Raw genomic sequence first — 13,056 nt, 5'->3', positions numbered from 1 at the left:
TATATATATAATAACAGCAAGAAGTGACTGACTAACAAACATATTACTATTTTTTCTTAATTTAACCCAGTAAAGCGGTTAATTGATGCTAGTAGTTACAAATATTAATAATCAAACTTAATTAAACTAATATTAATTTGTAAGTAATGTATATTCATTTTTAAATGGCTCAGTTGTAAAACGCTTAGTTCTAGTGCATGGGGTCCCTGGTTCGATTCCCAGTTAAGTGGCTGATAACATCGTATCAGTGGGTTTTCTCAAGGTTTTCCTCTTTTCTCTTACATTCTCATTCCACCAAGTCTTCCATGATCATCCAGTTGCTTAAATCATCCGTCTCCCTTAGCCTAAAGGGCAAAATAATGGAACGTTAAACTGAAAAAAATAAATTTCATTTCATTGTCATTTTGAGAAACTAAGTGCCGTTTCACCATAAGTATTCTACCATTTTACGTAAGTTACTTGCCACAACCCAGAACCTTCCATGTTCCACAGTGTTCCGCAAACCTCTTTCTCTTCACGTAGCTCTTTGTCTTCACTTTGATATTGCCCATTAATTGTAGTCTTCTTCGACCCTTTCCTCTCTTTCCTGCCACCATACCTTCTACCATATCCCTCACTATACAGCTCCTTCTTAGCCAATGTCCCAACCAGTTTCTTTTCCTCTTCTTAATAATATCTAAAATTTTTATTTTCTTCCCCATCATTTCTATGATCCTCTCATTCATTTTCCTCTCGACCCAGAAATTATCTCTCCATTCTTCTCCACAGCCACATTTTGAAAGCTTCCAATTGTTTTTTTTTATCGTTCTTGCGTAATGGTGTCCATGTTTCTGACCCATATAGTGCAATACCCCACACAAAGCATTTTTTATGAATCTTTTTCTCAACTCTTTATTCAAGGTCCCACAAAATAGTATTTTTTCCCCCTCCTAAAAGCTTTTTTTTCGCTATTCCTACCCTTGCTTTTATTTCACACTTGCATTTCATATCATTACTAATAATACTACCTAGGTATCGAAAACTACTCACCTGTTCTATTTTCTCCACTCCTATTTCTATATTTGACACCGACCGCTTCGTTCCAATCACCATGGCGATCACAAAGTCTCCAGAAGCTGTAGCAACCGGAATGGAGTGGGAGATCAATTCATTTTGCCAATTGGTCCATGTACCAGTTATGGTGTGGCTCACGTGTTACGACTTTCGTCCGGATGACCGGGTCTGGGACTCGCTTCCCAGAACTTGCGATCCAGACAGATTAGTGCTTCGGAAGCACCAGAAATATCAACTGTGCAGAATTGCTACAGAATTTTGTAGTTGGTTCATGATATCCACTACTCAAAGTCGAATACCCGGTTTTTACATTTCTTATTCAAGAAACATGTCTTGATTATTTCAAATATAATTTCTTGTTTATTCGTTTTCCGACACTGAAAAGTAATGCAATGGTTTTGAACACAAGCAAAACAAAAATGTTTAACAGAACACTGTTTGGGCTCAGCAGTATTTATACAAGTCCTCGGTTCAGTCTTTATACGAGTTTTACTGGCTGGTTTGATTTATTTTTGGCAATCCTTTATAAGAAAAACATTTACTGTAAGTCTTACTTGTTTATACTTTGAGAGGAGAGCGAGGGAAAGTGAAAGCACAGAATTGTGTTTGTTACAATTACAAGAACTTCCTACATACTCTCCACGTGTATGAAGTGGCTTGAAGTTCGTCACCCGTTCCATCTCCATGTACCGATTCTTTCGAACTGTTACACACCTTCCACGACCTCTACCACGTACACACAGCTATTTCTCTTGTAACAATGACTTTTTAAAGTCTGGAAATGACGGTCTTTGATGCGACCATTCCAGTGCAATCTCTGCTGCCCTTTGGTTTACGCCAAACCTAGCATCACCTGTGCCACGATTCCTACTACTTAGATGTTTCCTTCAATGCACCATCCTACAGACTATTCACTTTGCACGACTGTATTGCACGGAGAACTGCTTCTACCTTATTAAACTATGTAAATATCTGGTAGGTGTCACCTTTTCACTCAGTGTAGCAGGCTTTCCCTGATAACCACGTACACAGAACGTCCACTATACTGATGGGTTCAATACGTCACTGTTGCCATCTACTGGTAAATTTCTAAAGACAAGGAAAGTTAGGACCCAATAGCTGTTTATTATCTGGCAACTATGAAGTAATGTAGGATTCTAAAGAGTCTGATATGTGTGTTCATTTGTCCTTCTTTGAAAAATTGCTCAGAGTTTACTTGATCGATCTCAATGGAATCATCAAGAATGTTTTTATCTCAGAATAATTCTAGATTTTCTCAGAGCAATACCTAGGCTTTAGCTCTCAAAACTGGTGAAAAGATAAAGATGGAATAACGTATACAAAAACTTATCTTTATATGCGAAATTTTATTATTTTAGTACAAGTATTTCCTACTGAAAAAGAAACAATTGCATTACGATCAGTATAAAACATAAGATAGTTAAATAGCTCTATGATTTTCAGCCAATAATATTTTTATTTTAATTTTCTTTACAGCAAATGCTTCACCAACGGAAGATTCTCGACATGAACTACTCTCACGAGTAAGTAAACTTCTATTATACTTATAGTTATCAAAACAATGGAAGTCCTGCGGAGAAAATGCAACTTCCCTGATTGTTATGGCGTGAGGCCACTTTTAGGACAGAGGCGTATAAATCATGAATAATTTCCAGAAAATACTGCACAATCCTTGACGTAGTGTATCAATCAGTTCTGGCAAAGAAAATGGACGAGCTCTAGAACTTATAACATTAGAAAGTTGGCGTATGATTCGTACCTGAGAACAAAACGAGTTTGATTCTCATTTTGGTCAGAATTAGGCAGTTCGGAGTTATGATGGGCTCTTAGGGAAAATCATTATTTACTCAAATGACAACAATGAATGGTGAACTTTTTAAAAGTAGTTTTATTTAGCTAAATGGTAACACACATACTAAGTCACCGACTCACATAACCATCTGGGGGGGGGGGGAGCGGTTCGAGTCACGGCACCGTTACATATGCCTCGTTCTACCATACGTCACCAATTCATATTGAACAGAATGTTGACTTTGTCTGTATATTTATCCTTTTACACTCCAGATCAGAAACGAAAATAGACTTCAAATATGTTTTAAAACCTGAAGGAACATGTTATCATGCTGTGGTACTTCCTTCTTGATTTTTACACAGTCGAACAGTTGGATATTCGCATTGGTTGTCCACGGATTTTCTCAATAATTCTCATGAACATAGGCTATTTCGACATTGCTAGATTTTAAGAGAATTGATAATCTCCGGTACTTCTATTGTATAGAATACGCAACACACACAATTAATTCATAACCATTTCACCTTTTTATCAATTCTATCGTCATTTGAGTATGCTACATTCACTCAGAAAACGGTTTCTTAGTTTGGGAAATTCAATTGGGACTTTCAGAGCACAAGAGAATAAAGTCCAATTACCAAAAAAGAGAGATAAAGGTTATATGGTAGGCTTAATTTATGGAAAAATCTGTTTTATTTCACACTATAAGTCATTTTCAGTATCTGAACATTAATGTTTTGCACTCTGAAAGGAGCTTCAGATCTTAAGCTGTGAAAGGAGTTTCAGATAAATATCTTACGCTGTGAAAGGAGTTTCACATAGAGATCTTAAGCTGTGAAAGGAGTTTCAGATAGAGATCTTAAGCTGTGAAAGAAACTTCAGATAAAGATCTTAAGCTGTGAAAGGGGCTTCAGATAAAGATCTTAAGCTGTGAAAGAAGATTTAGATAGAAATCTTAAAAAAAAGGTGAAATGTGTCATAATAACCAAAAGTGGGCTTATAATGTTTTCTTTTTCTTATTTCTTTCCCTCTTTTTGGGATTCTATTCAAAATAGTTTTTAACCTTACCACTTCTTACCTTAGTAGCTGTTCTGTATCCATCAGCATTTCTGTGGTCCTTTTGTCCGCTTGCACTTGTTTCCCTTTTAGTACACTCTAAGGGTTCTCCAGTTCCTATTGAAATTCTTTATATTTCCCTTAAATAAATTCCCTTTTTACAAGGTCTGTTGCCCTAAAAAACACTTCCTTCGTTATATATGGTTTGATTTGGTTTAATTTTCAGTTTATTGTCCCTTTCAGCAGCGAGGCTATATGAGACGTAAGCTTACAGCTTAACGTGGGATCCGAACTACATGAAGTCCCGCCAGGTATTGAACCCTTGTCTTCCACGCAAAAGGCACGTGTTCTAACCGCTTAGCTACGAGGATGCTATTCTTTTTATTTGGGTCTTCGAAAACAATTCACATGTCACTTTGGACAGTAATTTCATAGAATAACATTTCAGGCTATTCTCGTTTTGGCTCTTTGAGAATGAATACTTAAAACGGAAGTTGTAAATTTCTACTACTTCCGGTTTCAGTAAAAGGTGAGGGTCTTGGGTGCTTCTGCTTTTGGAATGTTGAACACATATCGAAAAGACCGTATCTTGAAATTCTTTATCTTCTTTCTCGGTGGCGATCAATACTGGAACCGGAAATGGAAGATATCAGACACTTCCTGTTACAATAGAACGATTACGTCCGAGATTAAACATATTATTGGGCATTGAATTCACAGACAGTTTCCTGCCTCTATGACCCGTTTCTGTTCTTTTGGGGATTAATTGAATCCAGATATTGTAGTATTTTGAAACTCCTCCGGTTTTAGTACAGTGATAACGGTGTAGATGGGATCTATTGTTGGCACACTGAATCAATTTTTGAAAAGGTAGTTCCTTCCTAGCTTCATAATTGTGTTTTTACCCTATGACAATCAACATTGAAAACGGAACTATCTGGTTTCAACAATGAGATAAAGACGTACTATCTCAGGGACAGATAACGGAGATAGAAACAATTTTTGTTGTTGTTGGACGCTGAATTCACATCAAAATACTATTTTTCGGTAACTTTTACAACTGAAGCTCTAAAAGCTACTGACAGGCGGACGCACATAACCGCCCAATAGGATTTCTCGTATTTATGCATAGAATAACTAATTGAAGTATGAAAAGTAAAGTGTTAGGGCAAAGGTTAATTAATTCTTTCATTTCGCTTTCCAGAAATGAAGGACAGAACTTGTTGCTTTTTTTCATGTACGGTAATTCTTTACTTTTGTTTTTACAAACAAGGGACCCAATTCGTTGCCTTTAAAAAATGCCCTTAATGTATGTTATGTTAAATGATTTTTTTTCGAAAAATTCTTATCATAGTCAATCCATTCTGTGATCAAGAAGTACCGCTCGACCATCTCCAAAAAATCTATTTTTTCCATTTTTTCAAAACCACAATTAATTATTTTTTTTACAACATCCCATGGCGACACAGGGACTGGCTTCATTTTGTGTTTTTTCGATTTTAGGCGTGTACGTTGTTTTCAATATCTCAGCATGTATTTGTCCTAACAAACTGAAAATTGCTAGACGTCTCCAACTAGTGCAGAGCTAGAACTTTGACCTCTTAAAATTTTTGCCTAAAGCCACTTGAAGCGGATGAAATCAGGGTCTGCAGTAGCAACATTTTTGGACATTGAAAACATGTTTTGGAAGAGGAAACAACCGACGTATAGTCTCAGTTTGTGTGTGCGTGTAGTACGGGGACATAAGTTAATACACAAAAATTTACAGACCTGTAGCTGCTCCCAAAGGCCTGAAAAAAAAAAAAACCGTAAAGTTGGGGAATTATGCAATTTAGCATATTTCACTGTCCAATATCTCCAATGGGCCTGGATAGAAAAATCTGAAATTTTGGGAATAGTTAGTCCTTTAGTATACCATAACACACAACAAAGCGCGTTTTGTGTTTTTGAGCATAAGGGAGTCAAAGTACTAAGTAATGACGTCATGCTCTAGAAGGTGTTTTGTTCATAAAATCTACTGGAAATTTGTCAGTGTTCACAGCGAGTAAATGTTCACTGACTTGAGAATGTACAACAAAAGAAAGGACAACATTCTCCTGCATGAGTTGACAGTTAAAACAAGAATAAATATGATTGAGTATCATTGATATAGCAAGCAGCAATAGCAAGGAATACTTACGGATTTTTTTTTTGTCAAATGTGCATTTTGAATTTTCTCGCCTTCTGCTGATAGCGGCATTCTTCACCAGTGCTGCTGTGGGTCTGATAAGACAGTGTTACAACTAGAGGAAAGAAACGAGATTGAGAGCCTTGACTGGACTAACCATTCATCCTACTTTATTTTACTTCACAACAACAAATTTCCAGTAGATTTTATGGAGAAACCACCTGCTATTTATGTCGTCATTACTTAATACTTTGGTTCCCTTCTGCTCAAAAGCACAAAACGCGCTTTGTTGTGTGTTATGGTATACTAAAGGACTAACTACACCCAAAATATCAGATTTTTTATCCAGACCTATTGGAGATATTGGACAGTGAAATATACTAAGTTAGCATAATTCCCCAACTTTACGATTTTTCAGGCCTTTGGGAGCAGCTACATGCCTGCAATTTTTTGTGTATTAACGTATGACCCCGGACTACATGCACTCACAAATTCAGACCTCTGGGTAAGTTGTTTCCTCTTCCCAAACATGTTTTCGATGTCCAAAAAAGATTTTATGAACAAAACACCTTCTACACTATGACGTCATTACTTAGTAGTTTGACCCTCTTCTGCTCAAAAACACAAAACGCACTTTGTTGTGTGTTGTGGTATACCAAAGGACTAACAATTCCGAAAATTTCAGATTTTTCTATCCAGGCTCATTGGAGATAATGGACAGTGAAATATGCTTAATTGGCATAATTCACAAATTTACGATTTTTCAGGCCTTTGGGAGTAGCTACAGGCCTGTATATTTTTGTGTATTAACTTATGTCCCCAGACTACATGCACACACAAATTCAGAACTCTACGTTAGTTGTTTCCTCTTCCCAAACACGTTTTTAATGTCCAAAATAGATTTTATGAAGAAAACACCTCCTAGAGTATGACGTCATTACTTAATACTTTGACCCCGTTCTGCTCAAAAACACAAAACACAGTTTGTTATGTGTTATGGTATACTACAGGACTAACTACATGCAGGCCAATTGGAGATATTGGACAGTGAAATATGCTAAATTGGCATAATTCCCCAACTTTACGGTTTTTTTCAGGCCTTTGGGAGCAGCTACAGGTCTGTAAATTTTTGTGTATTAACTTATGATGCCGGACCACATGCACACACAAATTCAGAACTCTACGTCAGTTGTTTCCTCTTCCAAAACATATTTTCAATGTCCAAAAATGTTGCTACTGCAGACCCTGTTTCACCCCCAAGTGGTTTTAGGCAAAAATGTTAAGAGATCAAAATTTTAGCTCTGCACGAGTTGGAGATGTCCAGCAATTTTCAATTTGTTAGGACAAATAGATGTTGAGATATTGAAAACAACGTAAACGCCTAAAATTGAAAAAACGCAAAATGGCGCCAGCCCCTGTGTCGCCATGGGATGTTGTAAAAAATAATTAATTGCGGTTTTGAAGTACTGTGATATGGGATAAACATTCACGAAAAAATTAGATTTTTTGGAGATGGTCGAGCGGAAATTTTTCTTTTTTTACGATCATTTCGCACGGATTAACCCCTTAACATGTTAAAAATAAAACCTATTTGTCTTCGCAGGTAAAACACGATGTGAAGTGCAAGTGTAATCCCCCATGTCCTTGCAGAGAAAAACCGGGCGCATGTACATGCCTTCTGAATGAAAATAATCACAAGGACCACAAGGACCAAAAGGACCAAAAGGATCACAAGGACCACAAGGAGCAAAAGGACCACAAGGAACAAAAGGACCAAAAGGACCAAAAAGACCACAAGGACCAAAAGGACCACAAGAACCACAAGGACAAAGAGAATAAATAAAATGTACAAGAGAAAATGGTGGGAGTAGTACCATAGATAGTAGCACAACAATGTAAGGAATAGTCAACTTTATCTGTTTCCTCTAATATATAAATCTATACCAACTAATTCACTGGCATATAATCAGTGACGTGGAAAGTTAAAATGTGGTATGCTTACAGCTTTAAGAAAGAATCCAACAGGAATTTTGTTAAAAGTATATCTTTTTACATTTTCAGGAGATAAGAAAGGTGATGGAGTGGGAAAAAACTCCTCATGTTATTTACACCTAAATGGGCATTTTCTTTTCTTTTCGTTCCATTCTTTTTTTCGACATTAAATCTCATGCTTTAGGTAACTGAAATTAGAATAATAACTTGAAACTTGGCATGTTTGTAAGTTTTTGATAGCATCATCTACGTAAATCAACAAAAATAAAAATTTTGAACTTTAGTGGGGTGTGGCGAACTGAAAAATCCTCACCATGTAGAAAAGCCTTCAACACATCATAATTATTATCCACTTCCGATAGTACTACAATGATGAAACCTCCTGGAACTAACTCATAGAAATTTTTAGTTTTCTGTAGGGTCTAAAGAGGGAAAGAGTAAATGGTCGGTTTTTGGACATGTATTCCCATGTTTAAAGTAACTGAAATTGGAATAAAAACTTGAAAATTGGTATGCTTGTTGGTTTTTGATAGCGTTATCTAAGAAAAGTCAAGAAAAATGAAAATTTCCAACTTTAGTGGGGTTGTATCGGAAACCGAAAAGTTCAACCAAAAATCCCGTTTAACTTTTACTTGGCACTACGCTAGGGGCCTGCCCAAAAATCCCGTGAACCTTAGATTTGCGAGTATGCAAGGGGCCTGCTGAAACAAAACTCACGTCAAAGTTTATCTTAACTCTATGCAGAGGACTATTCCTACAGAGGAAAGTTGTATTTAAAAAAAAACGCTCGGTGAATAGCTCAAGGATGGTGTAGAAATTCGACAGTTATATAAAGAATGGAACTTTCTCTTGAAAGTGTATAAGGGACCTGGCCTAACGGGAGGTCCAAATTTCTATTTTCAAAACGAAAAATTGCAAATAAACAGAGAGCTCGCAAAATCGTTACTCAACATTTTAACACTGTACAATAAGTTGATATTTTGTGGATGACAAAACAAAGACTTCTGTAAATATAAAACGCAAGAGAACAAGCAGAGTATTAAGAAATACAGGCTGAAAGACGAGATGCGAGACTGTAAGCAGAACATAGGCGGAGGTCTAGGGGCGAAGTTCTCAGCCGGCCAAACGATAGTCTCTAACATTTAAAGCTACATGAACTGACTTTCTGCCAGAAAGTCAGTTGACGTGGAAAGTTGAAATTCGGCATACTTATAGTTTTAGGAGAGGAATCAACAGGACAATTGTTAAAAGTATATTTTTTTACATTTACAGAATGCAAAAAGGGAAGATAATATTTAAGTGGGTGTTTTTTGGACATTAAATCTCATGTATTACGTAATTGGAATTGGAACAAAAACTTGTAGGTTTTTAATATCGTTACCTGTGTAATTCATCAAAAATAAAAATTCCCAACTTAGTGGGGCTTTATGAGGAGCTGAAAAAACATCTCCATGTTATTTGAATGAAATGTTTAGAAATAGTTATTATTAGTAATTTTGTTACAATTTATTTGATTTAGTAACTATATTACTCTTAATTATTAGACACTCCAGGTAGGACTAATGACGGAATTTTGCACGTTTGTAGTCTCCTATAATCAACCCACTATTATATCCTTCCAGTTCCTTTTTTACTTTTTGTAAAGAGGAAGCTGTACAGTCGCTAAAACTGATAAGCAACTTTCTTCCTCCTCTGTTTATGACCTTGTGGCCTCGCTAACGCATTTGGTACGAGAGGTCTCAAGTTTGATTCTCGGTACATTGTCAAAAAAGTGTAAAAGCTTTTTTCAGGCCAGGAATCCTGAGTGAAGTTTTCCTGGGTTTTCTTCATTGACATGAGCTAAATACTGGGATGGTACCTCAGATAGTGGTCCGAGGTCGCATCCTTCCTTTCCCATTCCTTTTTTGTTCCCCAATTCCTCGGGCATGTAATCGCCGAGGGGGAACTCATCTTTTATACGTGACGAGTTAACACAGCCATAGATGCCGAAAACCCAGAAATCTAATCCGTAATCCTAATTGTCTTTCTTTGGTGATTGTTGGTCGTACAGCGATAATACTTGTCGCTGAATATACTGTTTCCTAAACCGTCTCTTCAACAGGGGTGTCATTTTGGGGTCCACCAAGGAATAATTGCCTCCACTGAGTTTGACATTTGTATACATATTAATCCATAAGATAATATCAATGAAAAATCTGAAAATCTACTGACATATAGAGTTTTGCTCTTCCTCCCCCCCCGCCGCAAAAATATTAAGCAATTCTGCAGCTCTCCACTCACAACAAGTGTTGTACCGTTACTGCTGGTATGATAACCTATCGTGCGAGTGATCCGTCATGTCTTCCCGAGGCTAGGTGAAACCATCGAAAAAATCGATATAGTGCTGAACTCCACGAAATATATCAGAAACTTTGCTGTTACGTTGATCTATGATGGGCGTGATCCACCATGTCATTTTAGGCGAAGTGAAACTATCGAAACAAATCATTACAGAGCTGAACTCCACGAAATGTATCAGAAACTTTGCTGTTACGTTGATCTATGATGGGAATGATCCACCATGTCTTTTTAGGCGAAGTGAAACTATCGAAACAAATCATTACAGAGCTGAACTCCACGAAATGCATCAGAAACTTTGCTGTTACGTTGATCTATGATGGGCGTGATCCACCATGTCATTTTAGGCGAAGTGAAACTATCGAAACAAATCATTACAGAGCTGAACTCCACGAAATGCATCAGAAACTTTGCTGTTACGTTGATCTATGATGGGAATGATCCACCATGTCTTTTTAGGCGAGGTGAAACTATCAAAACAAATCGTCACAGTGCTGAACTCCACGAAATGTATCAAAAACTCGTTCACCAATGTTCAAGAGACATAATGCTCTCACATTGCAGTGGAATGTACTCCCATGTTGTCGTGCAAAGGACTGTCTGTATGAGTCACCATTCATCACCCATCATATTCTCCAGTTACTGACTACCAACCTCCTGCTTCTCGATCACTTCTTGGGAGGGAAGACCTTTCCTGATGATTCGATGGTACAGTTTGTGGTTGAGGACATCTGCACATCTGTGATTCAAGGTTGGGCCTACTTTTCTGACGGAGTCCCATCGCTGACTTAGCAACGGCGAGAGTGCGTGATTGGAGACGAGGGCCATTTTGATTAACCAGGTTTTGCACTTTTCATTTGTTTAGCCTTGGGAAGTGATGTACTTGATAATTACATTTCATTCGCACTAACCTAAGAAATCTATTTTTAAAGTCTTTTAAAAAGAAAATTGAACTAAACCATACTAATATTATAAAATTTTTAGTGTTCAAAATTTTACGTACGCAAGATAATGTGGGTAAGAAGGATCTGTACTGCACACCATGTAAGAAAATCCTGCATGATTTTATATTCACTCATCAACTGAATCGTTTTTTAGCTCTGGAGCGGCCCAGATTTCAGATCTTATATAAATAGTAGAACCCATCTTTGAAAATTATTTTACTGTGTAAGACGAAAATCAAACTCACTAATTTATGCATGCAACCAATTAATGAATCTTTTGTAATTATTAAAATATCAAAGTTTGTGCTGGTAACATATTAATAGTTTCTCTTTTTCTTTTGCAGACCATCTTAAGCACTGAAACTTGCGGTACATTGCTTCGAGACCATTTATAAACTAGAGCTACCCACTTAGCAGAGAATTTTACATACTTTAAACATTGTTGTTAAACCTGTTATTTAGTTGATAATGAAATAATACTGTTTCAATAAAACTAAAAAAACAACAAATATTTAAAGAAATGGTTTCTTTTTTCATTGTTTCACAACTCAAATCTCTAATCATATCTAAATACATCACCAATAACTATTTCTTAAGACATAAGTTCAGTGAAGAATAGTGAAGCTATGCAACCAACCCGCCGCGCCGTTTCATATATAGTATTCCACTTGAAAGCGAGGAAAAGTCTTACTGAGAGCCCCCTCCTGTGTGAGCGGTTACCGTACGCGTTTTTTTGCGTAGGAGAAGCGAGTTCGATTCACAAGGGAAGCTTGGATTCCCCGTTAAGCTTTAAGTTCACGTCTCATATAGCCTCGCTGCTGAAAGGAACGGTAAATTCAAAATCAATTAAAAAGAGTTTTATGGAACAAATTGACAGGATCGAATCATAACGTCTGTATTCACCTTGCGATAGTTATCATTTATTATTATGTAGCAGAGTATTAAATGCTAACTGATAATATTATTAATTATTAATCATCTTGCTTCACATGATACATATATCGGTGGCGAGAGATGAATTCTTGATTCATCTTAAACTTTATTACAAGTCTGACTCATGTAAATCTTGCAATGAACATATCTATATTTATTACAATACAATGGAAGCAGATTAACGTTCACAATATAGCCCCTTGAGTTGGATTGTCTGCAGCCACCTTGACAGTTTCTCGATCCTATGTCGATAATAGCTTTTATACTTAGAGGCAAAGGAAATCAATAACTGCTGTTTCCACGTCTGGCAGTTGATAAGACATCATGATTTCAGGAAGGACGCCATGGAACGAAACACTTAGTAATTCGAAAGAGCTAGGACAGGACTTTATACCGTATGTAGCACAAGTTCAATTCTATCAAGTGTCTTTCGAGCCGAGTATGGTTTTATGTTATCTTGTTGCAGTAGTTCTCTCTTTAGATTCACTAATGCAGGATATTATTTGCGTAGTGGAGTAAATATTCGCTCTAGTTGTTCGGAATAATGGTCGGTATTGATGAAACGACCATTACGAAATTACTCGACGTGAATTATTCCCTCGCAATTCCAGCACACCCAGAGCATGACTTTATTTTCGAACCGGTCCTGTTTGACGACCGGTTCTGGAAGCTGGGTCTTGCTCAACCACTGTTTTAGCACATTCTGATTTCGTAAACCACTAATTTTTATTTCATGTGATAATCTGTTTCAGGAAACTCAC

The 13,056-nt window shown here is 36.9% G+C and overlaps 1 protein-coding gene across 3 annotated transcripts in view; it reads left to right on the top strand.

The window, feature by feature from the left end:
- The window catches only part of LOC145692805 (uncharacterized), an 87,686-nt gene extending 75,842 nt beyond the window's left edge, over positions 1-11,844 (top strand). Inside the window, exons 2-4 of one of the 3 annotated variants that reach the window (XM_081768291.1) lie at positions 2,551-2,597; positions 7,693-7,984; positions 11,707-11,844. In XM_081768291.1, coding sequence (XP_081624417.1) covers positions 2,551-2,597; positions 7,693-7,932 — 287 coding nt within the window. In that variant the 3' untranslated portion in view covers positions 7,933-7,984; positions 11,707-11,844. Of the gene's footprint in view, positions 1-2,550; positions 2,598-7,692; positions 7,985-11,706 lie in introns of those variants that run through there. The other 2 variants (XR_014132642.1, XR_014132641.1) reach the window with 2 other exon arrangements.
- The last annotated feature ends 1,212 nt before the right edge of the window (positions 11,845-13,056 follow it).

This window comes from Thermobia domestica, chromosome 8 (assembly GCF_964235325.1).
Source record: "Thermobia domestica chromosome 8, izTheDome1.hap1.1, whole genome shotgun sequence".
NCBI lineage: Eukaryota > Metazoa > Arthropoda > Insecta > Zygentoma > Lepismatidae > Thermobia > Thermobia domestica.
The sequence above is the reverse complement of the archived record's forward strand: the minus strand, read 5'-3'. Positions and strand labels throughout refer to the sequence as shown.